At 40.2% G+C, this 27,787-nt stretch overlaps 1 protein-coding gene across 3 annotated transcripts in view; it reads left to right on the top strand.

Moving 5' to 3' along the window:
* Positions 1–27,787, top strand: part of plcb1l (phospholipase C beta 1-like) — a 128,592-nt gene that overhangs the window by 88,601 nt on the left and 12,204 nt on the right. The window contains exons 12-33 of one of the 3 annotated variants that reach the window (XM_086263616.1): positions 5,372–5,454; positions 7,321–7,405; positions 12,789–12,963; positions 14,734–14,820; positions 15,269–15,339; positions 15,568–15,664; positions 15,754–15,838; positions 16,397–16,521; positions 16,631–16,785; positions 16,875–17,039; positions 17,464–17,563; positions 18,181–18,285; positions 18,371–18,486; positions 21,072–21,201; positions 21,575–21,628; positions 21,957–22,176; positions 23,622–23,790; positions 25,743–25,819; positions 25,908–25,997; positions 26,153–26,210; positions 26,432–26,518; positions 27,349–27,373. In XM_086263616.1, coding sequence (XP_086119742.1) covers positions 5,372–5,454; positions 7,321–7,405; positions 12,789–12,963; positions 14,734–14,820; positions 15,269–15,339; positions 15,568–15,664; positions 15,754–15,838; positions 16,397–16,521; positions 16,631–16,785; positions 16,875–17,039; positions 17,464–17,563; positions 18,181–18,285; positions 18,371–18,486; positions 21,072–21,201; positions 21,575–21,628; positions 21,957–22,176; positions 23,622–23,790; positions 25,743–25,819; positions 25,908–25,997; positions 26,153–26,210; positions 26,432–26,518; positions 27,349–27,373 — 2,359 coding nt within the window. Of the gene's footprint in view, positions 1–5,371; positions 5,455–7,320; positions 7,406–12,788; positions 12,964–14,733; positions 14,821–15,268; positions 15,340–15,567; positions 15,665–15,753; positions 15,839–16,396; positions 16,522–16,630; positions 16,786–16,874; positions 17,040–17,463; positions 17,564–18,180; positions 18,286–18,370; positions 18,487–21,071; positions 21,202–21,574; positions 21,629–21,956; positions 22,177–23,621; positions 23,791–25,742; positions 25,820–25,907; positions 25,998–26,152; positions 26,211–26,431; positions 26,519–27,348; positions 27,374–27,787 lie in introns of those variants that run through there. The other 2 variants (XM_086263618.1, XR_015124993.1) reach the window with 2 other exon arrangements.

A 27,787-nucleotide genomic window follows, 5' to 3' on the forward strand; every position in this document is an offset into this window, starting at 1 on the left:
TCTGCTCAACAGATCATCCACCCACTGCTACTAACCCAACTGTTAGGGTTAATTTAACAATGCTGTGTTATTAAATTTAAACTTAGAATTAAATAACTTGTAAATAAATTTGGTTTATCCATTACTAAATCAGGTTTAAAAATATCTAAAGAGAAGAACACTGAAAAGCTTATAAATTTAAAAAAAATGCATAAATTCACATATTCTAGATGCAGGATTTCTCCACATTTTATCTTTAAAAAATTCTCAAAGAGTTCTTTCAGGCCAGCTGAATATGCTGTTAGCCATGTAAACGTACTCAGTTTTACAACAAAATGCAGAAGCTTTAACAGAAAAAAAGAATATTGTACACACTGGGAGGCGATCGTGGATCGGGGCGATCGTGGCTCAAGAGTTGGGTGGTCGTCTTGTAATCGGAAGGTTGCTGGTTCAAACCCCGGCTTGAACAGTCTCGGTCGTTGGACAAGACACTTCACCCATTGCCTACTGGTGGTGGTCAGAGGGCCCGGTGGCGCCTGTGTCCGGCAGCCTCGCCTCTGTCAGTGCGCCCCAGGGCAGCTGTGGCTCCAATGCAGCTTGCCATCACCAGTGTGTGAATGGGTGGATGTCTGGATGTGTAAAGCGCTTTGGGGTCCTTAGGGACTAGTAAAGCGCTATACAAGTACAGGCCATTTACCATTTCTCTGTGTTATTTCATCTTCCAATAAACGGATCCATTGTCATAAACTCAGAATTAATCTAATCTGGTTTGTGAAAGCCACCACGTTGTCCCGCCATCATAAAGACAGTGGCCAAAATGGACAGACCGGCCACATACTGTACGTGGCACGCCAAAGGCAGAGAAGAAGAGAACCCACAGGCATTCACATGCCGTGGATTGATTCAAAATATGAACATCATACCTATAATTTATCATCTGAAAAGGGGTCCCTATCACCAAACAAGTGAAAACGCAAAGGACAACAGACCAGTGTTCTGAGAAACTGTCCTACTTTGGCAAGTCATCCTACCCATATGATTATTTGACGGTGACTTCTGACCAACTCTAACCATAACCATAACCATTAGAAATATTTACAATAGCTGAAGGACGGTTTCCAAGCTAGGATGGATTCCCAGAACACCAACGTCTGGAAAAAAGTCACCTTCTCCCTCCTCACTTCACGCCTCATCTCCTGAGCAGAAGTCAGAGCTCTAACACACAAAAATGTTCAAACAGGTTCTTATTTATTCCAGATATTGTCACAGTTACTTATTGCAAGCAGATTAAATATGCGAGCCTCCCCATTCCAGAAAGCTGACCACGAGCCGGCTAAACAACAGCATATGGTTATAAGCTAACATTATGCTAGCTAATCTTCAGCTGGAGTGTCCTAAAAATCACACTTTCCCTCGTATAAACAGTTTTATTATGTTATTACATCGTGTGAGAAGTTATTCAAATAAAGCTTTACTAATGCTAGCTAAAAGCAGCTAACAAAGGCTGACAGAAAAGTTTAGGATATCCTCAAGTCACCTCAGTGTCGCTGTCGGAAGTGAGCTTCACTGACTCATCAGACTTCCTTAACAAAGTTTTTACAGCCTCCTCGGGAGTAAATAGACATGTACACCAACTGAAATAAGCAGCCGACTGTCAGCCTGCACACACTACAGATGAACGGCAGCAAAAGTACTCAGATGACTGCGATCTACTGACATTTAGTGGTTAGATCTTGAACACGGTACTTTTGAAGATGCAAAATGAATTGGTTAACAAAGATTTAGAAACTTAGATGTAGATACCTTTATTTCTAATATATATATATATATATTAGGGGTGCAACGATATTCGTATCGATATTGAACCGTTCGATACAGTGCTTTCGGTTCGGTACGCATATGTATCGAACAATACAACATTTGTAATTTATTTTATCAATTTTCCTTCTGACGATGCTGTCTGTGTTGAGCGCTCAGTGAATCTGTGTTCGACTACTCCGCCTAGGCTGCACTGTGGAGCGCAGATCCACTGAGCGCTCCACACAGACAGCATAGTCAGGAGGAAGAGCACAGGGCAAGCTAGCGAGACAGAAGTTAAGCTCTCAGCAACATGGACCTCCCCCACTCTCATTCAGATCTGGCGTTTGGAATTATTTTGGTTTTCATGTGACGTATGACCCTGAAGGTAAGCGAGTCATGGACTAAAGTAAAACAGTATGTTGGATGTGCCATGCAATGCTCAATTACATTGGTGTGAACTAGTGTGTTAGCGCAGTTAGCTCGTTAACGTGTTGGCCGTCTAGCCCCATGCACGGAGCGATCGGCGGTAGCTCGTTAACGGAGATTTGCCGTGTTGTGGCGTTAAGGTCATTTCAACGAGATTAACCTGAAAGCACTAGTGGGAACACAACGAATATGACTGCACATTTACTCCTACATCATCCTAGTGCAAAGACAAAAACAACAAGCATGCTACTAACTTTAGCCGAGTCATTTAGACAGCTGTTAGCACATGATTCTCCTTATGCTGCTGAGAATATAGCCCAGAAGAAGCGGATAGTATAGCTTTTATTTTGGAAAGAGACATTTCTCTGTAATAAACTCTCTTTTCCAAAGATGAGTGATTCCTCAATCAGATACAGGGCTTGCAATATCGCTAGCCCGACGTCCCGGAGCTAGCGATCTTTTCAGTCGGGCTACCAAAATCTTTCTCTTCCCTGCCCGTCGGGCTATTGTAGGAAAAATATATGTCAATGCTTTTGCATTCTTTCAGAAATGTAGCTGGGTAATTATGTCATTGGCATCGGTGAGCCACTGTCAATATGTGACATATTGAAGTCGCGTTTGAATTTGCGCTTGGTTTTTTTGCTTTCACTTTGCAATTGTGCGAACTGTGTATAGAGAGCGACAGCACTGATCTGTGAGTGATGATAATTTGTGCACCAATTCCTCTGACATCGTCTTATTAATCGTTAGCTTACTATGCAAACATGACAAGTGAAATCTCCTGCAGCAAGCTTAAACATGTGAGAGGTTGATCGCGCAGAGAATCGCTGAGCTTATGTGAGTGCGTGTGTAAAAGCAGCAGGAGAAGTTATGACAAATCAGACTATGAGGCAAAAAGAAAGTGCAGCTTTATGGTTTCATGGACAAAATAATTTCTGTGGCTGCAATATGACGAGCTAAATAACCAGGGCTGCACATAAGTGGTCCGCAGGTGCGCATTCGCTGTTAAAATAAAAAACACGCACAAGGGTTAGGGTTAAATTTAAAAACTGTACTTTTGAGTTAAAATATATATTTATAATTTTAATAAATGACAAATTAAAAAGGCATGAACATTTTTTTGTATCGAAAAAATATCGAACCGTGACACCAAAGTATCGAACCGAACCGAACCGTGAATTTTGTGTATCGTTGCACCCCTAATATATATATATATAAATTCTGTGTGTTAGCTTTACTGTAAAATCCTTCAGGACATGGTGGCTCTGTTGACTATAAAATCATGATACAGTACAGTCTCAAAAGGTTGATTCTGTTCATCTGGAAGTATCGTTTTCAATGGGAGAAATGTTTCGTCACTCATCCAAGGGACTTCTTCAGTCTCAGCTGACTGCAGGTTTCCCCAGTCCTATAAACAGTACATTTGCACAATGACTGAAACCAGCCCACTGAATGAACAATGGGCTGGGAGGTCAGTTCCTTGATCATTAATATGTAAAATCTCATGACCATTGATCAACAACCACTGATCAAAGCTCATTAATCAATGGCCATGAGTACCATTCACAGAGAGTTGGGGAATGGCTGCAATCACAGCATTGTAAGATGATGAAAGATGGACCCTTAGCCCCCCTCCTCGATTCACAGATGGTATTGCCCTTTTCACGTAAATGGCCTCCTTGACTCCCCACTCAAACCAGCGTTCCTGTCCAGGATGTGTACATCCTCATCACTGAAAGAGTGTCCACTGGCCTGTAGGTGTAAATAGATAGCACACTGATTCTGTGATACTGGATGTGTCTGTCCACTTTTTCCCCACAATTTCCTCCCACACAAAGAGGGGGGATTCATCCAGCCTGCATTTTCTAATAAAAATTTCAATAACTTATCCCTCAGGGATGCAATACAGTATATTGATGTGTCAATATTTTGTACGTACTTAAGGAGGATTTCAGTCTTTATTGATCTGGTGACACATGTGGTCACTGGTGTCAAATAAACTGAATTATTTTAATAAAAAGAACCCATCTGAGGATTTGGAGGCGTGCAACCATGTGTCTACAGCTCTTAATCTAGGAGCTAACTGTGGTTCTTTCTTGTTCTGCTACTCTTTTGCAGACCTTAAAAATGGTCGACTGACAAAAAATGGATAAATACTTGCAAAATAAAAATGCAGACACACTTCTAAGTGTGATCATGGTCAAAACTAACAAACAATGCTCCCTGGGAAATGCTGTACTAAGGGGAGTGAAGAGAAGAGTTTACAAACTGTTTGATTTAATTCATTTAATTAATTTCCCTTTGCTTTGATTGACATCAGGGCAATAGTAAACCTCACCACAACTATATATATTTAAAAAAACACATTTCAACAGACAAGTATAGACTGAAGAAGAGATAGAAAAAGCAAAAAGTGGGGCATGCAAGGAGCAGATGGCAAATCGTAAGAAACAGGGATGCGCTGAATAACCCTAGAAAGAGAAGCACCGAGGGGCAATTAACTGACGACGAGATGCTTTCATAGGAGAAGGGCATGAAAATTTAAGGGCAGAGTAGTGTCAAGACAAAAGAAGAAAGAAATGGGTGAACTGATTGATGGAGGAAATTTAGATCTAATGAAAGTAACGGAAGAAGCAGAACAAGCCTAATGCAATTAGTCTGAGAGTGAAATGCAAAAAGAGAAGAGTTGTAAAAGATGGAAGAGAGCTACAGATTGAAGGGGTTGAGTTACAGACAAAGATTTTTATTGGAGGAAATGAAGGCTTTTACTGAACTGCCACTATTGTTAATGATGGTGTAATTGACTCAGACAATGAGTGGCTTAGAAATCTAATATCGGATGTTGAACTGTCTTCAGCAGAGTTGGGGAATGATTCAACAATATCGCTCAGCTCCCATTTATTTAAATACCTGCAATCGATGACCTACTGTATGGGATTTTTGTTCACATTGTTGTATTCAGGTTCATAGACAAAACAATGTCACTGTAGTTAATGACTTCAAAAGGTTTCGATATTTCTTTTAAGGGCATTTTAGTAATTCTTGGAAACCAGTAGCAAACTCCTGTGTTTTCATTATGTATGACATTAATTAGATAATGATCCAACACTGAGCCTATGTTGTAATTTACAGGTATATTTTGTATTCTTTGTGTTTGGGTATTTAGGAGGTAATTGAAGCTATAGCAGAGTGTGCCTTCAAGACCTCGCCTTTCCCCATCATCCTGTCCTTTGAGAATCACGTGGACTCGTAAGTTAACAGTTTACCTTGTTGCCTTAAGAGGTTCCAATTGTGCCAGAATTATCTTTACATGTTGATTCAACATGTGACATGTTGCACTTTCTGTTCTTTGACTCGTGCTCAAAGAACACAATGGCAGCCTGATGTTTTGCTATCTCAGTCGCTATGTGGTCAACGTGAGTCGTCAGTGGCAAGTTTCTTAATGAACCGCTTGATGTTTGGGTATTATTCTTGCACTGGTGTTATGGGTACTGGAAGCAGTCAAAATAGAAATCTAAAGATACGTGTAAGCAGTTTCTCAGGTATACCCAGATACATCATTGTAACAAAATGTTATATACTGTGTCCTGTGAAACTTTAATTTAAAAGTACGGTAAATGCATTCCACTAAATTAGGCAGTTTTCCATTTGTTGTATTCGACAATAAGCTTAATACAGTTTCAAAAGGATTTATGTATTACACATGGGTGCAGTTACTGAACTGTGGACCATCTCAAGCTGTCCGCTGACATCTCAAAAGTCAAAAGCTGGAGCTGGGTGCGTGTGGAAGGAGGTGCACCCATGTTTCATTAAATGCATGAATACATGATGCAGAAATATGCTTTGTGGCAAAAACTAAGAAGCTGTTGCTCCTCTGAGTTTCCCGTCGCTTGGATGGAATCAAACCATGCAGAGTACTCCTCGTTCTACTCCCGTTCTCAGTGAGCTACTGAGGTTGCTCCTCCAGCTGCTTCAACCAGCTGCTCCTCCAACTCACAGAGGGTCTTCAGGGGAGATTAAGGGGTGCCATTACCAGCTGCAGTTTGAGACAGTTGAGTTAGAGTCTGTTGAACACAGAGATGAGTCTCACAAAAGCCTGCCGACAGGGAAACAGGAGACAGGAATGCCTGGTGCTAACTTATTTGCAGTGACTAAACTTTCAAATTAAGAGCGCGGGTATTACACAATAGCAAATTGATTACGTTCTGAAATATACTTGGTGGTCACTGATATCAGCCCCTCCAGGTAGTTAATATGTATGGGGGAACTTACATACAGAATCTGTTCATCTGTTATTAACCAAGGTTTTCTTCTTTCAGTATTATAAAAATATATCTCGCATTTAAATTGATTATATAGCAGACTGACGCAGAGGAGTTTTTATTTGATTGTTCTGTGTCAGGCCTTTGGTTACTGTATCAAAGTCAGTTTAGACCTTCTAAGGAAAAAATTTGCCTATCACTTATATTTATAGACTCTAGTATAGAGTTGCATTGTTGTCCCACACATATTTGAATGAATTATACTATGTGAAGCTAATATATAACACTTTCCAGAAATATGCTAACGTATTACATGGTAACAGTCAGAGTCAGTGTGAACAGGAATCTATGGAAATCCATGTGCTGACTGGTTTCCCTGGGACTTGTCCATCATTAGCTCAGTTGTCTGCTGAAACACTGACAGCACATCACGACAACAGTCATGAGACCGCAATCAGACAGTAAGTGCAAAAAGACGGCAGAGTAAAGTATTAAAGTCAGACTGAGACAGACAAATATCTGTGTCGCAACTGAAGAGCAGAAGAACAAACAAATATTCACTGGATATTGACGCCGTGCATGTGAATATAATTTTTGCATAAATGAGGCTTCATACTGTTAAGCATATTGATGAGGACTGTCCGTCAGCAGGACTGTCAATATGTCTAACCAACCACTTTGTTTTTTATCAACTGTGTAAACACCTGTAGAGCTAGGGACATGCTTCTGATGAATCCTTTCATCTTTAATGGCACCAAGATACTCTGGGGCAACATACATATTCAGGATATTGATATTTAGTGGAGAAATCATGATTGTGTATGTGTGTGTGTCTTTGTGTGATGACTCCCAGACCAAAGCAGCAGGCTAAGATGGCTGAGTATTGCCGGTCAATATTTGGAGACGCATTACTGACAGAACCTCTGGAGAAATATCTTGTGAGTATATAAGATCTCCACGCACCCGCTACATTTGCTTGTGCTCACGCTCACATTCACACTTGCTTGACTCTTTCCAACACACGAACACATATGATACAACAACAGTGAGGCATTCAGAAGATACTATCACACAGATGAGTGCACTAGAGAAATGAATGTCCTTGAACGCTGCTGCTCACCATGCTGCCCATATAAATGTTCTCTTTGAGGTAAAAACTCACATAGTTACTTACACACACACACACACACACACACACAGTACTGTGAAAAAGTCTTGAGGTCCCTCTCATTGCTTCATATTTTGCTTCCAAAGAGACTCCTGGGATTTTACACTCAATGCTGACCCACAAATCATTCAAGCATAAAAAAAGGCATCTAACACAAGAGACCAGCCAGTGTTTTGTCTGCACATACAGATAACTTGGCAAAGAATCCGTTTTAAATGGTATCCTTAGGCACTTTGTTACTAGCAACCTGTTGCAAAACACATAGTTTGTTCCATTTTCTCTAGTTAAATCTACGAAAAATACCAAAGATAAAACATTTTGACAGAATCTGTGAGATGCATCTGGACCTTTAGTTGATCCATCTACTGGTCACTGAAGCTTCATCAGAAACTGTCCCAGTGTATGGGTAACTGTCAAGAAGCCATTCTTAAGGTAAACAACAGAACTGGACTAGAAATCTGTGGCAACAGGCCTTATGGAGTGAAAAATTCAAATTGTAAATTGTTTGGGGTTGCATTTCAGCCAGTGGTGTTGGGGGACTTGTCAAAATTTATTGAGTTGCGAATGCAAAAAAAAGGATCATCATCCAATACCATCTGGAAAGTGTCTGATTAGCAACAGATAGCACACTGTTTCAACATTATCGAAGGCAGCCAACATCCAAAGAAGAGCTTTGAATGTCCCTCGAGAAGCCTTTTGTTGACAGGAAAGCTTGCCTAAGAGAGTTCAGGCTGTGCTGAAGAATAAACATGGTCATACCAAATATTGACTTTAAACTTTGTTGTTTGCCTTATATACTGTATTTCCATGAATGGACGTTTCAACAAATCAGTGCACCTGTTTCCCATTTTCTAAGCAAAATATAAAGAAATTAGTCTTGAGACTTTGCAATATCTATATATTAGGGGTGCAACGATACTCGTATCGATGTTGAACCGTTCGATACAGTGCTTTCAGTTCGGTAGGCATATGTATGAACAATACAAAATTTTTAATTTATTTTATCAACTTTTCTTCTGACGATGATGTCTGTGTTGAGAGCTCAGTGGATCTGCGTTCGACTACTCCGCCTAGGCTGCACTGTTGAGCGCAGATCCACTGAGCGCAGCACAAGCTAGCAAGACAGAAGCTAAGCTCGTTGCAACATGGCAAATTGAACCTCCCCCACCCTCATTCAGATCTGGCCTTTGGAACTATTTTGGTCTTCATGTGAAGCATGACCTTGAAGGTAAGCGCGTCATGGACAAAAGTAAAACAGTATGCGGGATGTGCCACGCAATGCTCAATTACATTGGTGGGAACTACTGCGTTAGCGCAGTTTGCTCGGTAACGTGTTGACGCCGTCCAGCCCCACGCACGGGGCGATCCGCGGTAGCTTGTCAACGGAGATTTGCCGTGTTGTGGCGTTAACGTTATTTCAGATTAACGCTGACAGCACTAGTGGGAACACAATGAATATGACTGCACATTTACACTGACACCATCCTAGTGCAAAGACAAGTGGAAGCAGACAAAAACAACAAGCACGCATGCTACAAACTTTACCCGAGTCATTTAGACAGCCGTTAGCACAGGATTCTCCTTATGGGGACCTGATATGTTTAATATGCTGCTGAGAATATAGCCCAGAAGAAGTGTATAGTATAGCTTTTATTTTGGAAAGAGCCATTTCTCTGTAATAAACTCTCCTTTCCAAAGATGAGTGATTTCTCGATCGGATAGATTTTTTTTTATTACTTTGTTGTTTCAGCAACATTAAATTTAAAAACTGTACTTTTGAGTTAAAATATATATTTATAATTTTAATAAATGACAAATTAAAAAAGCATGAACATTTTTTTGTATCGAAAAAATATTGAACCGTGACACCAAAGTGTCGAACCGAACCGTGAATTGTGTGTATCGTTGCACCCCTAGTATATATGTGTCTCTGTTTTTCTTTCTTTTTGTTTTCTTTGTCTCTTTCTCACACATAACACCATGTGACCTTTGGCACCTGGCAAAATATCCGGCTGCTGTTGTTTTTCATTGAAGCCTCAGCCACTTTCACTTTCTCTTAAACACGCACATAGCCGTGGAAGCTAACTTTTAACGAATCATCCCGCAATCGTGCTTATTCCTCCCTATCACGTCTGTGTTATCACAGCAGAGACTGCAAACAAAAGCCGTTTAAGATTAAAAGGAAGCATTTTCCGCTGTAATCTAAACGTGGCTTTTCTTGGCAGTCCTTTATCTCAGACAGGCCTTTCCTCTGTTGCCATGACTACCAGTTAAAAGCTTCCATTGTCCCTGTGGCCAAACTTCTTCCCCCCCCCCCCCCCCCCCCCCCCCAAGGCGTCTTTGTGTGTAATGACGCAGGCTCTTACGTGAGGCAAATGTAGACACTTGCACACAAACTCTCGCAAGGACTTTTAGGCACTTCTCACAGTGCGTACGTGAAAACATGCCTCGCAAACAGTTCTGCACATATATGTACTTTAATGTACCGCTTACTCCTCTCGCGTCATTCTCCTGGGATGACGTTATTCCCTTTGGCACAACACTGTGGAGCAGCTAAAGTTCCCAGCAGCAGTAAGATGCAGAATTATCTCACACACGCAGGGAGCTCCTTCAGCACTGCTGCCTGCCAGAGTCACAGCCCGCTGAGAATTACAGCCTTCTGACTGGATTTGACATTGAAGTATTATCAGGGAGAAGCCTTTTGAATGGAGTGGCAGAGGGAAGGAGAAGGGGAGAGATATGAGGAGACAGACACCAAGGGAGAATTTAGAAAGATGGAAAGAGAAAGTGCCATTGAGGAATGAGCTTTCTACCACTGAGCATGTACAAACTAGGAAAGGTGAGAGCAATGACAGTCACTCCCATCTGGCATGGAGTCAGCTGTGTATACAGCGTATCGAAAGGGATATCAGCCTGATAAGCCCACAGGGACCGGGGCAGATAGGGTAATACAGCTAGATGAAATCCAGCTCAACCTAGAGTGAGAATTAAGAGGATTAAAGTTTTCTTAGAAACTTGCGCTCCTACTCCATCTCCACTTTACAAAACTGTCAATCGCGTCCCACAATGACGACTGGTGATTTTCTTTTATTTTCAAAGTAAAAACAAAACAGTTTGAAAGCTTGATTCATCGTTTGTTTTCTTGCTTCTCTCACTATGCTGACAATGACTGTGTTGGCGAAAAACATTTTCATTGTAACTGCGTAAAATATATGAAATATTTGAAGGAATTAAACAATTTGTCTTGCGGTTTGTTTAATCTTGTTGGGGCTTAGTTTTAAGCTGCAGACAGACTATAACTGGCAAGGGGAGATATACGAGCACACATAAGGAGGCCAGATTGAGAATAATGTGGATGCAAAAGTTATAAACTGTCGGAGCTGTAAGGAGGCGAGTAAAATAAATAACCATATCCCAATAACTGAAGTTAAAACACTTTTACATAACAAAGACTTAATTACTTCCTCTAACATGCGCTTGCGGGACATGCAGCACTCCTCTCCGCCTTCTGCTCACATTGTTTGAACATATAGACCCGAACATTTAACAGTTCATCCCCTGTTAAAAAGAAAGCAACATTTTTTAAAAGATTTAAGACTCACAGTCCCTCAGTGTAAAGATACTTATTAACAAAGTTGTACTTCCCTGAAAGTATTATTGGAAAAAAGCACTTTGAGTATTAATAGTAAATTTACACATTTTGAGGAAATTTTAAAACATTTGCTTAAATTTTGAAGAACAATTTGACCCAATTCAAAAAAAAACTTGCTTCCCTTTCTTATGTTACATCCAGACCAGATACTCTTATCATACCCAGCATGCACTTGGAACAAAATGCTAAGACTATTCCCTTCATTGAACAATTTCTGTTTATGTAATGTGAAATTGTCGTATAGTCATATGTCTTATAACAAATGAACGTAACAAGCAAAATACTGAAAATGGTTTAGGGACAAGGACTGGACTGAAAACTTGAAACAGTTGAATCTAGCTTATTAAACGTCACAACCGTTGCTCTGAAATATCGTGGAGCAGATACGCCGTATGAAGCAACAAAACAAGGAAATACTTTCTCACTTTACCACTAGTATGATACTGAGGCTTGAAAGTGGTTAAGGGTGGCCAAATGGAACTTTTCACTTTCTTATCACAGCTGAGCATAATTGTTTTTGACATTTGGGGGGGGAAAACCTTGATTGAGTTTATTTCATTAGGCTTTGTGCGGTGCATTTGAGTGCAATCAGGATTACTTGCCCCATCCAATTTTGCTTTTCCTCCCTGGTAACTGTCAGTGAGGTGAATGCAAACAGGATGGCTAATCTTTGTCGTAAGATTTCCCCCGCAGCAACATTAGCAGAGCGTAGATAGACATGTGCGGAAAATAGGTCACAAGAAGGAAAATCTTGGCGTTAGTTGGTGTATGAATCACTGTTTTGTTGCTCTTGATTCTCAAGTTGCTCAAGTAAAAGTTTGATATGTTTAAGTGAGGTTATGTTTATAGTTGATATGTTGTAAACACAGCAGTTTGAGCATGTGCGTGTGTTTATTCTGCACCACTGAATTGCTCATTAGTGAAATATTATTATCCCTAAACACTGTGATCCAAAAGCAGCGTATCCCATAAATAAATTGGAGATGTAGCGACTTTCTGTCCAGCTCATTTGAGAGAACGTGCGTTTGTGTTTAATGTTTAGTTTCCTTGCAGGAAGCTGATTAAGGTGTTGCAAGCGTAGAATTTTTCCGCTATAACATCAGCCGAGTTTATAACACTCACAGCAGAAACAGTCATTTTTTACTAACCAGCTGCATCTAACCAGCGAACTCTTCCTTAGAGGATTTGAAAAGAGTAATAGCCACAAATTTACATTTTAAGTGGAACACTCCAGTAAACAACTTTAGTGTTTTCATCTGGTAATTAGCTAGTTTGTCAAAAAAAGAGAAAAAGACAGCTTAACTGTGATTGCACTGTAGCAATCTTTACCCATAAATTAGCATTTTGGAGCATTTGCTCTTGCTCAAATTTATATTTACAATTTTAATCAGGAAAAATAACTCATGTTCTCTCATCATCCAATATATCTGAAATTATTAATGTAGGAAAGCACCTTTCATTCATCTATAACTGCATCTTTCTCCTTCCACATTCCCTCTAGTTGGAGTCTGGCGTGCCGTTGCCCAGCCCGATGGAGCTGATGGGAAAGATCTTGGTGAAAAACAAAAAGAAACACCACAAGACAAGTGGAAGTGCAAAGAAAAAACTCTCTGAGCAGGTTTCTAACACCTGCAGTGATTCTTCCAGCGTGTGTGAGCCCTCCTCCCCAAGCGCAGGTACTGCACCTTTAATATAATACACACGCACGCACACACACACACACAAATTCTACTAACAAAGCCATCAAATCACAATGGGCTCACTGAGTTATGATATTTCAGATGTGTAAAAGCTAGCCTAACCATCTGGGTCCCTCTGTACTGTGGACCAAGAGCTCTGTGCCGTCCAGAAACTGAATCACTGGAGCAAAACAGTGCTATTGTTTAACATTCATCACTTTCATGGCCCTCTCCATCAGTTGAAGGTATTATTGGCTGTTGCATGCACTCCCTGCAGGCATTATACATTTAAACCGGGGCATCTTAAACTCTGGCCAGTTGTGTGTGAGTGTGTATGTATAAAATGCTCTCTGCTTTTTGCTGTAACTGCCTAATATCAGTCCTATTTGTTCATACGTTTGCCTTTTCAGTTGTGTACTACATACGCACTCGCAACAGCACCAGGTCAGCTTTGGTGCTAAGGGATCTCAAAGTATGCCAAAAAATATCCCCCACAGCATTACACCCCCAGCCTGAACCGTTGATACAAAGTAGTCTGGATCCATGCTTTCATGTTGTTTATGCCAAATTCTGACTCTACCAGCTGACAGCCACAAGAAAAAATCGAAACTCAAATCTTCTCCTGTACACTTTTGGCGAGGCCGTGTGAATTGTAGCCTCAGTTTCCTGTTCTTGGCTGATAAGATGTGTGCGGTGTGTGTGTTGCTGTCCATCAGCTTTAAGGGTCGATGTGTTTCTTGTTCAGAGATGCTCATCTGCATACCTTGGTTATGACGGTGTTACTGACACCTTCCAATCACCATGAAGCAGTCTGTCCATTCTCCTCTGACGTCTAGCATCAACATGGCATTTCCTCCCGGAGAGCTGCCGCTGACTGGATATTTACTCTTTTTAGCAGCAACTCAGTGCTTTGATGCATGTAGACATGTTCAAGACAACCTGGGTCAATGAATGTTTTGATGAATATGGATTCTCCATAAACCCTAGAGATGGTTTTGTAGGAAAATCCCAGTAGATCAGCATTTTTTGAAATGCTCAGACTAGCCTGTCCGACCCAAGTTCAGAGTCATTTAAATCATTTTTTTGATGCTCATTTTGAACTTCAAAATGTCATCTTGGCCATATCTATATGCCTAAATGTATCAAGTTGCTGCTGTGTGATTGGCTGTAGTTATGTTATGTGTATCATTTGGTTGTTACAAATGAGTGAGAAATGAATGGAGAAACATGAACCCATGGCCCCCACAGTGAGAGTCTAGGACACATTTTGCTGGATATCCATGGTCCTGTAATCAATCACTTCTATCCTGATAAGTATGGAAATTATTTGAATCATTTAAGTCTAACATGGACTGACATGTTAGACTGTTCTCACCACCATCATCTTAAAAACACCAGGGTCCAGAGTCTGGGAAAATCAATATGAAGCAAACTGGAGCTGTGGTGGCAGGCAGTGGCCAAACATATATTGTTTTGTCTATTTATTTAACATCCATCTACATATTCCACTGGACCAAGCAACATGTCACCTTTAGTCTGCCCTGGTTGTTGAGCCTTAAGTTCTTCTTAGGCTAAAACACACTGCCCCCTGGTGTTGGAAAGTAAGCAGTACAAGTTAACAGTCAGGAGTCCTTTTTAACTGGTATACATGTTGTAAAATAACCTTCTTTTTTTTTTAAGATGATTTACTGAGTAAACTAAACAGTAAACCTTGAACTGAAAAATATGAGGATGATCTTCAGTGAGTGCTTTGTTTTTAAATCGCAGGTTCCACCAAAGAGGAAGTGGCAGACTCCACACAGCCCTCTGATGGTACTGAGCTTACACTGAGACCACAGGGCAGAAAGTCTATTGGTGAGTCCATGACCTCAGATGGAGACTTAAATCTTTAGTAGAGCCCTCATTAGGCCGGCACAGAAGCTATAGGTCAGACAATTACACCGTTAAAATCAATTTCCTCTGTCAGTGCGACCTCCGATTCAGTGGGAAATCTTAAGCAGATCTCTCATTATGTGGGTGCAGAGGCTGGGTCAGCTCAACCAAAACAATATTGAAATTCATTTCCTCTGTCTACGAGCGCCAATAAATTAGGACCTGCCAGCATGAGCCTTACTTGTGTCGCTGTTTTAAATGTAATGGAGGCAGTCGTGGGCTGTAAATGAAGACCATTTAAAGACAGACGGCTCCGTTCGTGTTTGTGCAACGTTTGCATTGATTTGGCAGAAATAAAAACTCAATTTACACTCGTTTCAGCTTTGTTTCATGCATTTCTCTGCTATCCTGTCTGTGCCATGCGTTCTAGGTGAAGTGGAGGCCGAAAGCGAGGACGAAGATGATGATGATGATGACTGTAAAAAGGGATCAATGGATGAGGTGGGTATCTTGCAGGTGACAGCCATCAGTTCAAATCCTGGTTATAATGGAAACAGACTGTTTAGCCTATATGTGCTGAAGTTGTCCTCTAGTGTATGATCATGTCTCCAAATTGTGTGTCTCCAAAATCAATAAAACCTTTGCAGAAGGATTCTAACAGACTTTTTTGGTAACGTTTCTGCTGCTTTGTATTTGTACGTTTTTTAATATGTGTGCTTCCATGTGTAGGGCACAGCAGGCAGTGAGGCATTCGCTACAGAGGAAATGTCCAACTTGGTCATCTACATCCAACCTGTCAAATTTAACAGCTTTGAGGCTTCCAAAAGTCAGTAACAACAATGAATACTGAATGTGCAGCAACAAACAGATCGCTGTTAAATAAGCTGACAATTTTATACCACTCTCAACCCACAGAGATCAATCGAAGCTACCAGATGTCATCCTTTGTCGAGACCAAAGCTTTAGAGCAGCTGACCAAATCTCCTGTAGAGTTTGTGGAGTATCCCTATGGTTATACCGAAGCATCTCTCTTTCTGTCCTTGCTAAGATAAGAATTTGTGCTTCAGTGTCTGATGCCATGGTTCTCAGCTGGGTGAGGAAAGAGTTGTTGCCTCAAGTGGGGGACTCCAAGTATCTCGAGGTCTTGCTCACAAGTGCAGCGATAGAGGAGAGGGATAGTTATATCTGTTGTGGTGTCGAGAACGTCATGAGCTGTTGGTAGTGATCGAAAGTTACACGAGAATAAATGAACTTCTTCTGAGAGTGTCTGGGCTCATTTTTTGGAGCTGATGGGTGAAAAGCTCAGAGTAGATGAGCATAGGTGTTTCAAGCATAGATGAACTGAAGAATAGCCTGTTATTTCAGCCTCATTTTACCCCTTCATAGTAGACAAAGGCTGAGTGTGTTCCTTTTAGCTTTTTCCTTAACTTGCTTTTGTGGATTATGTTGTTTGTGAGTGATTTTGGAGTAGTAATCCCAGCAGATGTTTAGTAGCATCACTTAGAAAGTATTTTCAGATGCAGGTCATGCAGTCTTGCCCTTAACAAGCTCTGTTCAGATACAACAAGCTGCAGCTGAGCAGGATCTACCCTAAAGGCACTCGAGTGGATTCATCCAACTACAACCCTCAGCTGTTCTGGAACGCAGGCTGTCAGCTGGTGGCTCTCAATTTCCAGACTATTGGTGAGAGGGAAGCCCAAAACACATTCCTTCACACTGAAGAATAAACTAAAACACTCTCACTTTTATGTCATTATCCAGGTTTAAATATGTTCCTATCCTCACCCCACAGATTTATCAATGCAGCTCAACCTGGGCATGTATGAATACAATGGGAAATGTGGCTACAGACTGAAACCAGAGTTTATGAGACGGCCGGATAAGCACTTTGACCCATTTACCGAGAGCACAGTGGATGGGATAGTAGCCAACACACTGTCTGTGAAGGTGTGTTTATGTTTGTGTTTTGTGTGTGTACGTGTGTGTGTGTGTGTGTGTGTAGCTTTCTGTCTGTATAATTAAATTTTCCCTTCCAGATCATCTCAGGCCAGTTCCTGTCAGATAAGAAAGTGGGCACATACGTGGAGATCGACATGTTTGGTTTACCAGTGGACACAAAGAGAAAAGCATTCAAGACCAAGACCTCTCAGGGCAATGCCATCAACCCTGTCTGGGAAGAGGAAGCCATTGTTTTTAAGAAGGTGAAACTATGGCCTTGTACACACGCAGTGGTAACATTAATTCCAATCATAGACTGTATATGCAGTGTTCTTGATGTACAGTCCATCAATCCTTTTTCATCCCTTTGAACTTATCTACTTATTCAGTCAAGGGATTTGACTACTGTGGCTATCAATATGCAGATATTGATAGGTAGCTGTAATGGCTATATGTCATAAAGCTTGAAAAAAAACCTGGGGTGTCATTTAATTTCCATTTTGACATCTTTAGATAATTAAAGCGCTAACGCATTCATATTCAGTTTATACCTATGGATTTAAGCAGCAAAGCCACTGTTAAAAAAAAAAGGTTGGCTGCATTAATCTTGACCATCTGCTTCCAGTTAATAATATAACAGTAAAAACAATTTGTGTGTTTTATTCCCATTCATAATATTATTCTTAGGTTGTCCTGCCCACGCTAGCATCACTGAGGATAGCAGTGTTTGAGGAAGGAGGGAAGTTTATCGGACACCGCATCATTCCTGTGTCAGCCATCCGTCCAGGTGACAAAACTTTGCACTTATTCAGCATAATTTCACACATAGGTTGGCGTTTGGTCAATATCAAAAAAAATAACTTATATTAGACTTTATATATTTATAATACAGTTTGATAAATCATGAACATTTGCATAAGCTTTGCTTTGCTCTAGAGCCTGACCGATATTTCTGCCCTGATTTGTTGGTATGCCGACATCAGCTGTTGACTGATATATCAGTATCTGATTTTAGAACAGCTGATAGCTGCAAATTTAAAAAGAACCAACCATGTTATGACTGTTGATATTGCATAGTTGCTCGACCAAAGGCCACGCTACAGCTTCCACGTTGGCACTTTGTTTGGAGCAAGTAATGCACGACTTGTTGTGACAATAGAACAAGATTTATTTAAACTGCATTGCCATTATTGTCTCAGTAGGGACTTATAAATAATTACATGTAACAGTTTTAGGGAAATCTGTGCATATTTCATGTCTGTGAAAGAAATGAAAAAATATTGTTTCATTACCAGATATCTGTATCAGTCTTAACAATCCAGTATCGGTCCAGCTGTTCTTTGCTTTGATGTAAAACTGTTGTTTCTGGAATGATAGAATTAAAATCTAACCCAAACCTTGCAGGCTATCACTACATCAGTCTGAGGAATGAGAAGAACCAGTCCCTGACGTTACCTGCTCTGTTTGTGTATGTTGAAGTAAAGGACTATGTCCCAGACACATTTGCAGGTAAGTCAGGTGATCGCAAGAAAGAAGAAAAACAGAAAAAGAAATGTGGTTTTTTCATCATCACTCTTTTCTTCCCTGTCCTCAGACGTCATTGAAGCCTTGTCCAATCCAATCCGCTATGTCAACCTGATGGAGCAAAGAGCCAATCAGCTGGCTGCTCTCACCTTGGAAGAGGGAGGGGAGGAGGAGGGTGACAAAGAGGTGTGTGTGTGTTTGTAGTTCTCTCTGCATCACAGGTCATCCAACATGTGTCTCTCCTCTGTACTCTTTGTGTTCATGCGTAAAAAGCTTTGAGGCCAATAATCAGTGGCTGATGAGATGAGCGGTCCCTCATCCAGATGGGCACTCTCCTCATTATGAGGAAGAATCTGGTTAAGAAGTCAAAATATATCATGGGGGAGGTGAAGAGAGCAGAAACAATTTAGAAAGAGAAAAGCGTAAAAGGCTTTTTAATACCATCGCAAGTGCTTTGAAACCCACAGCCATCTAATAGCACTAGTGAATAAAATGATGGATTATTAAGCACAGCACCACAAGTTCACACAGATACTATCAGCAGACTTTGTTTGGAACAGTTTTTGTTTCTTGGTCACCCATGAGAGACTGTATTTCCAACCACTGCTATAGCGTCATTGCAGCAGCATCAAGTCTAATATGGCATCGATCTGCTAGATATCACAAATCACCCCTGCGTATATTACCACTGATTCTCAGGGGATGCTTTATTTTATGCCTGATGTTTTTAAGAAAAAGGCCAGCCTTAAAGTACATGAAATCCTAACAGTATCTATATAGTTTTACCCAAATAATATCTTAAATGCAGGTCTGTGTGTTTAACTGTTGTTTACAGTGTTTTGAATGATGTTGTGATGTATTGTGACTCAAGTAAAAGAGCAACAGTAAAGCACTGGAATACTTCCTACAGTGCTGATGAAAATAATTTCAAAATTGAAATACAGATAAAACCTGTGATAGATAAATAGTGGTGGGGTGACACTTTAAGCTTACATAAATACAGAGGTTGTTTAAAAAGATGCTCAGAAGTCAGTGGAGTTTACCGTCAGGTCCTTAGGTAGTTGGACAGAGACACAGTTTTTGTCATTTTGCCTCTGTACACCATCACAGTCTATTTTAAGTTACGAAGTCACCCACAAACCCACAATTCCACATGAATGGAAAGTCCTGATGTGTGAGACTGTGTCATGAGGCTGAGTAGACTGAGGGGCGAAGGGCCTGTAGTACTAGGGAGCTGTGATCGCTTTGCAGTGTACCTAACTAGTGTCTTAATTGTAAGTCTCCTACTATAAAGCCTATCTACACTCACCTTAGCTGTGTTAATGTTATTATTTTATCGTATTATCAGTCTATTAAGATTGCACTTTGTATGCTGTAATGTTTTATCTTTCGCTCCTAACCAGGAACACTTAACCAAAATTTAAATTTTAGTGTACTTTGCTTGACTGTGTCATGAGATGTGATTGAAGTGCAGACTTACACAGCCCTGACAATGGTTTCATACAAAAGAATCACCAAAGACCAAGACTACTGTTTAAAACATTGCACGTTTAAAATATTTTTGTCTCTTTTCTTTTTTTTGCAAAAATGCAACTAAACTTTGTTTACAAAGATGGTATTTCTCACTTTAACCCTGCCCCAGGCAATAACAGTACAATCTACTTCACACATTAAAGCACGTAGTGACCAACGATGCACAGTATATACACGCAGTATAGGCAATCACACAGTTAAACTAGAGTCGGCAGTAAGCTTAAATTTTAGTACAGGCTCCAGTTTGAAAACAACTTAAATGGCAAGAAGCTCAGAATTCTGCTGCTTCAGAAAATGTGATTTATTTATTTTTTTGCTTTGTTTCAAAGTGACAACCAAGGAAATATTAGATCACAGACAACTCAGACTAACAGGGTCAGCAACAGTGCAGCAAAGGGAGGAAACAGGGTTTTACTGAAGTTGTTCATTTGCAAGTAGGGGACTGTTTGAATTTACTCAATGGAGACGAGCACGAGTAATGTAGGTGCCAGTGTATCAGGTAACAGACACAGACTTAATTACTGAGGAGAGATGATTTCTAAGACTGGAGTGAGGATAAATTTAGGATGACAGACTAGGCAGGACGGAGTTATCTGGGGTTATTAGGAAAAGCGAACCGGAGAGCAGGGTTGTTCCTGAAGGGCTTCTTTGATCTGTTCTGCCAGCTGATATGATTACCCACGAGAATGGCCAACAGAGAGCTGTATCATGCTGTGACCATGGAAACAGTGACCGAAAGAGGCAGAGCGTGGAGCGCGGAGCACAGTGTGGGGAGATAAGTGTAGAGAGCAGAGGGGAGAAAAAAGGGAAACATTCGGTTAGCATGACAAAAAAACTAGATCATTTAAAATTGCATTAACCTTTCAGAGATAAGAGCGTATAGGCCGACATTCAGGCAGGCCGACGGGAAATTAAGATCTGCTGCGCCTCAGCACAGGAAACCATGCTGAGAGTGGGTTACCAAAGCTATGTCTACAAACTAAGCTGCACGACACAACAGGGCCAACAAGTGAGTTCTGAATACAGGTGCAAAGGAAGGAATTACTCCTACTGTTAGACTCAAGCGTCTGGTTTTTTGTTTTCTTCTTTTTTATAGTGTACTTCATATGAAGAAGTTTGGAAGTATAATTCTGCAAAATGGAAACATGCCTGATTTAAATGATATTTGGGATTGAAGTTGTTCTGCAGTAGTTTTACTTTGCATTTGCTTAATCCTGAATGTTTCATATGATGCACAGGTGGAGACATTAAGTGATGCCCCCTCAGAATCAAAGGATCAGAGGATAACGCCCGCTGAGAACGGACTGAGCCACACACCCACTCCCCCCAAACCTCAGTCACTGGTCAGCCACCAGCCTCAGCCTGCAGGTACTAAAACAGCGTACCTGCCTTCATTATCATCATCATCGCTACACATCCACAGTCAAAAAGATATTCATGCCTGAAAGGCTGACTTTGAGTAATTTTGTACATTTTTCATATCATTGTGGTATATACGAACAATCTTAAATTTAATGGAATCTGGTCAAACTAAATGTATTTGATTAATGTACATTTAGTTTCTAACTAATTATTTGAATAAGTAAATCTTTGATATAATCTTGGGGAATATTATTTTTTTCTTACTGTCTGACTTGATTTAATATATATAACAATGCATTAGATTAATATAGATATCGCTGTTTGTACCCAGTTTACTAACTTTACTCCCACTTTAACTGATCCTGTGAATTCTGAACAGGCTCATTAAAACCATCAGTGAAGACTGAAGACATCATCCAGAGTGTTCTCACGGGTGAGCTTCTGATTGCTAGATCTATAGTGATTTTACTGATCTCTGTTCCTATCTTTATTTGAAATCACTTCTTATCAAAATTAAGTATTTATTAGACCTTTTGACTTGATTTGCAAGATAATAAATCCCTGTGTTGCCCATATTAAGGTCATATTTCTTTGTTCAAGATTAATTATTCATGGTTGCTTTTGCAGAGTAACAGCACTTTACTATTATGGCCGTCTTTAGCGATGGGAAACAGTGTAGTAAACATATAAAAGTTTGTTGTACAGTAGTTTATAATTTTTTCATTAGAAATCTTTTCCCTTGACCTTTCTCTTGTATTTAGAACTGGAGGCTCAGACAGTGGAGGAGCTGAAGCAACAGAAGGGCTTCGTTCGGGAGCAGAGAAAGCAGTACAAGGAGATGAAGGAGCTGGTTCGGAAACACCACCGCAAGACCAGCGAGCTGATCAAGGAGCACCAGGCTCGTGTGTCGGAGCTGCAGAGCCAGCATCAGCGTCGGCGCTCTGCCCTGCAAAAGAGCCATAAAAGAGATGGTAAGAAAAGGTAGGTGGCCTCCTTTTCTAGTGTTCAGTTTTACTTTTATTTGCCTTCTTTTTGTTTTTGAAGTCGTCCCCTCCTGCTCTGTGTCTTTAAAAGAAATCCACTAAAACACATCCATGCAGTTAAGAAGAATAAAGTTACTTGCACTTTTTTCCTATACCAGCTCCCATGTAGACTCAGTGTTGTGTTTCAACCAAAAATACAATTAGTAACAAGCTCTTTTTTCCAACATAAAAGCTACTTTGCTCCCAGAGCAGGTTGCTCCGCATGTTTGATTTGGAAGATTTTCATTTTCTTCCTGACACATCTCTAAAGGGATTTGTTTCTCTCCTGGGATCAAACTGAGGATCTTTTGCTTGTCAGGCAAATTTGTTAACCACAACACTATAGAGAAGTGTGGAGTCAGTGGCACAGCCCTGATGAGCCTCTGATTCAACCTGTGTCAAAAGTGCAGATTTCTGACTATATTCCACATTTTAATTTTAATAGTGCTATTTTGTGAATTGTATTGAAAATTTTCATGTAAGTCCTAAACCGCAGAAATAGACTGAAACTTACAAAATAACCACACATGTTGTTGTGCACACATCTTACTGTAAATACCACAGAAGCTTTTTACATATTTTATGAGGTGATAATGATTCTGTTAAACTATGTAAAAAAGTACATGCAAACTCAATATGCCACACCACAGTGGAGTGCATACAGTACTAGTTAAAAGCAAACACAGGTATTAGTTGCTGAGCTGTTCATAGAATTTTAATGTTGCATAAGACTTCCTCCAAGTTTCAGGCATGTTCATGTCCAGAACAAGTGTCTATATCACAGACTCCACCTGCCCGGTCTTTCTTTGTGTTATAAATAACTTCAAACACCTAACATCTAAGTTTTTACCATCACTTCCTGAGAAAGTGCATGAAAATAATATTTTAATGTGCAGCAGACATGTGGTCAGAAATTTAAAGTGAACCCATTATTCCTCTCCTGATTTTCGTTCACATTTTCTTTGTTTTACATCAGTGCTGATTAATTTGCTCACAGAATATTTTCCCCAAATTCTTCATCTTTTGGCAAATGTGAGACGAGTCTTTGTGAGTGCAGAAGCCTACCTGCTGTTAAACCCTCTGTTTGCAAAACATGGCCACACCAAAGTTGGGTGGCGGGAATAGGAGGAAAAGAAGTAAAATAGCTCATTTCGGACAGGTGATGAACTGAGCTGCTGCACCAAGGCCTAGTACGGGAGAAATAATCATTTTTTATTATTTTCCACATCATGCAAAGGTAATCTAGTAGGTCATGTAAATAAATTTAGGAGTCAGAAGTGAGCATTATAGATTAGTAATGCTCTAATGATTCTAACAGTTACTGCATAAGATACTCTGCTGCGATTGAAGTATCTATCTTAACTTGTGCATGTTTTGTTTGTGTGTTTGCACGCATGTGTCCAGTCGGTCTGAACAATCTCTGTCCACACTGGATCAAGAGCTGTGTGACCTGGACCAGGAATGCAGCCAGAGACTGGCCGAACTGAAGGAACAGCAGCAACAGCAGCTCCTCACACTTCGCCAGGAGCAATACTACAGCGAAAAATACCAGAAACGAGAACACATCAAGCAGGTACTTCTCCTCAAATCCGACAATTAATTATGTGCAGATGTGAAGAAGACCCTCGTCTAGACCTGTCTGATACTGTGTGAATAAACCAAGTCTGTAAATAAAGACAGTAATCCCCTTTATGACTTCTCATCATTATTCAGGCCAACTGAATAAAACTTAGATGAAAACAAAAATTATGTTCTGTGTAATTTTCATTTGCTCCCAGAGCGGATGTCGCTGCGTGTTGCAATCATTTTTGGCTGTAAATCACACAGGCTGATAGCCGTAATCGTTTAATACTCTGGTGACACAGTGTGTAACACTTTGAGATGGAATCACTGGCACTGCCAGAGGAACATGTGAATGGAAAAATTACAAGGGAAATGACTGTTTAGGAAGTTTTCCTGGCTCATAGCTTTGGTTTCTTTCCCTTTGAGCTGCTAATTCAGCTCAGAAGGAAAAGGAAATAATTCAGTGCAAGGAGCCATTGATCAACGTTCAAGGGATCCTTTGAATTGACCAGATATAGTAAAATATGCGTGAAGAGAGGGCAGGAGAAGGTCATACACGTTCACATATTTGAACTGTGAGTCGAATAAATAACACTAATTGCAGATGAGCAAATGTACAGACTTTTAAAACTATTTTTGGCACATGCTCTTACAGGGACACCACGCACCACTTTATTCTCTATAAGATATCCCTGATCTCCATTCCCCCTTTTATTATTTTCTGGGACTGCTTTTAAAATGCCATTTGAATGCACAAACAAAGCTTTAGTTCAGTTAATTCCGCACGTATTCCAGTCAAAACAATTTTGCAACCTTTCTTATAATTATCAGTAGATACACACTGCACATAGATGAATGGGAGATTGAGGACCTAATGTACTAAGTGATGCAAATTAGGTTGATGCTGCAGTATCCAGAATGCACAGGTGAGAGTGGAAAGCTTTGCATGTGAGCTTTAATAATGTGATCTATCAAGATCAGTGCATAACAGGCTGAGTAACCTACCAACTAAACAGTGTAGCTCTGTTTTTCTGCAAAAACAAGACGTTAATTCATATTAGTGAAGAAGAATTCTGATGTAAAAGTCTTGTTTTTGTTAAAAAAAATTTTGCACGCCACTCACAGCGTTGGGACATCCGTTCTGATAACGTCTCATCCTGGCAATGCAAATAAATGAAAACACTCTTAATGGGAAGTCCAACAAATACAAATGCAAAGGGATCAGCCACAAAAACAACCCTCTCTGTGCTTTTCAATCAGAAAATTGAAGCTGCATATTTTGTAGTTTTTATAATGCCAAAGGAGAGATTTGGACTGCAAGTGCTCTGCCTGTTAGCTGCCTATTTATAGACATCACACCAATTCTGAAACTTGTCTCCATACTAAGCTTGTATGCCCGTATGGACATGCGCTCCTATGCACTTTCCCCAGATAAATAATTGCCAGCTGTTGTGTTCTCACATAAACATCAGTAATATAAACAAGCATGTTCTGTATGTAAAACTGGGATAAACAGATCCCACACACAAATAGGAGCTTGCACTGATTTGTTTTGGATAATGTGCTGACAATCTCCAGCTGTCCTAAAGCTCAGAAAAGCAAGTGCAGACTAACCACAGCATGAATGCTGCTGGGTCATCCCCCTGTAGAATATTCCAGTCTTTGTTTTGCTGCCTGTGCTCAAGCTCTCTTGTGTGGCATGAAAAAATGAATGTATTCTGCTCCAATACCCCTGTGCAGTGAGCAGAGCGCAGGTGTCAGAAAAGTTTGTCCAAGCGTGGAATTAAAAAACAAAAAAGCTTAATGGAGATTGTTGTTTACAACATCTAAATGTTGTTTAATTATGATCAGAACTACAGCAACGGTCGCTTCAGTGATATATTATTTATGAAATAAACGATTAATTAAAAAGCTGATGTTTTCTGTCACATTTTTTTTGTTCTCTGTTCGTTCTCGTCCCAGTTGGTTGAGAAGCTGACCAGTATAGCAGAGGAATGCCAGAGCGCTCAGCTGAAAAAGCTCAGAGACATCTGTGAGAAGTAAGGATGGATACAGCACGCACTCTTATTCACTGAAACAAACAGAAATCACAACATTATTTTTTTTTAATTGTCCTAACATCAACAGAGAAAAGAAGGATCTTAAAAAGAAGATGGACAAGAAAAGGCAAGAGAAAATCAATGAGGCCAAATCCAAAGACAAGAATATGACAGAAGAGTAAGTGTGTATTTGGAAATATTAGGATTAATAAGCTGTTTCTATTTGGGCTTGGGTGTTTTAATTGTTTGACCACTAGGTGTCACCGTATGTTAAATATTTAGTTAAACTCTGACTACTTGCTTGGTTTGACTGATGATAAATCCTCCCCACAGAGAGAAGCTAGAGATCAACAGATCGTTTGTCAATGAGGTGGTGCAGTATATCAAACGGGTAAGCGAGCAGCGATAGAGCTGTGGCGTTACAGAGCACTTAGAGCACTGAAAAATGGTGCTCTTTTTGCAAATTTGAGAAGATTTGCCTGAAATTTGCATCTACTTTATGACAAATTCACTTTATGATATAATTACCTTATACTGTGTGTGTGTGTGTGTGTGTGTGTGTGTGTGTGTGTGTGTGTGTGTGTGTGTGTGTGTGTGTGTGTGTGTTTCTAGTTGGAAGACGCCCAGAGTAAAAGACAGGAGAGGCTACTGGAGAAACACAAGGACATCCGCCAGCAAATCTTGGATGAGAGGCCAAAGGTATTATCTTGACCAATATACCAAGTAAATAAAATCTAAAATGCAAAAAATATCTATGTATACCTAAAAACTATTACCAGACGGAAGAGCAGCTGAAATGATGTAACGACAGCTCAGCATTGCTGATATGTCCCCTTTGTCCCACATTAAGGTTGTTGGGATCTGGTCACCCTGTGAATTGGTTGCAAGGTTCACAGCACACCTTGCAGTCTTTACCTGTGCAGATAAAATAATTTGTAATTAGTAGAATAGTGCTTTTCAAAAACATGAAGGCCTAGGGGTGCTATAAAGAGTGAATGTAATAATACATGCATATTTGACATAGATGAAGGCTCAGTTATTTGTTTCTTGGTGCAGGTTTTGTAAAAGTTGCACAAAAAATATGTATGTAGTCTGTCTCCTTTTGGCCTAGTATGTTCAACCACTAGATGGCGACCTGCACCAGGCTTTAGTGCTGCACTGAACGGGTGTGCTATAATATATGGTGAACGTTGTGGTGTATGAAGATTGTATTTGTCTCTGTTTTCAAAATGTATTATATGATCCCTTGAATCTTTATGCTAATATGCAACCCAGAGTTTAAATATCACTACTGCTGGTTGATGGATGGTACTGTGAATCACAATGAGAAAGTTGTTGGAAAATATTTAATTGCCTTGCCGTGGGTGCACAATTCCTCAACCGTTATTAGTGTGCTTCCTGCAGGTAGGCTGTGATGCCATCATGCCACTCTTGTCAGTAGTGAAGTGGATACTCCAGCATTTTCTTGCAATGCTCTATCTGTTTGGGTTGCAGAGTTTCCAACCATATAATTGTCATTGTGATTGTAGGATTACTGTGCAGCTGCGGAGCATGGTAAGAACTTTGTTGCATCCCAGTGTTGAGCACTAACACACCGTAAGTGTGGCAGTATTAATATGCAAGCTTGTGCATACACCTGGGCTGCTGCCCAGCCAAAAGTAATTGTGCATTGAATGAGACCCACAGTGCATTGCTGTGATGAAGAATGCTGCATTAGTAAATTCAAGCAAACGTGTCATTGATTGCAGGCAAGAGAACAATGTGAGGAGAAGCAGATTGGGCTGTGTGTAGTGAGATCACACTGCATTTATCTGCTCAAAATGAGTCTAGGCAACATCGTCTGTACACAAATGTAATTACAATTACACAGTATTTGTTGTTTGGCTAGTACTAAACACAAACATGGGCATTTATTAGAGTCATCTTATTGAGCTCTTGCTATGATTTAGATTTTCTTGATTATCTAAT

This window comes from Aulonocara sp. 'chitande type north' Nkhata Bay, linkage group LG15, assembly GCF_057382095.1.
Source record: "Aulonocara sp. 'chitande type north' Nkhata Bay isolate Kocher_YH1m ecotype deep benthic linkage group LG15, A_spYH_male_GT1.1, whole genome shotgun sequence".
Lineage (NCBI taxonomy): Eukaryota > Metazoa > Chordata > Actinopteri > Cichliformes > Cichlidae > Aulonocara > Aulonocara sp. 'chitande type north' Nkhata Bay.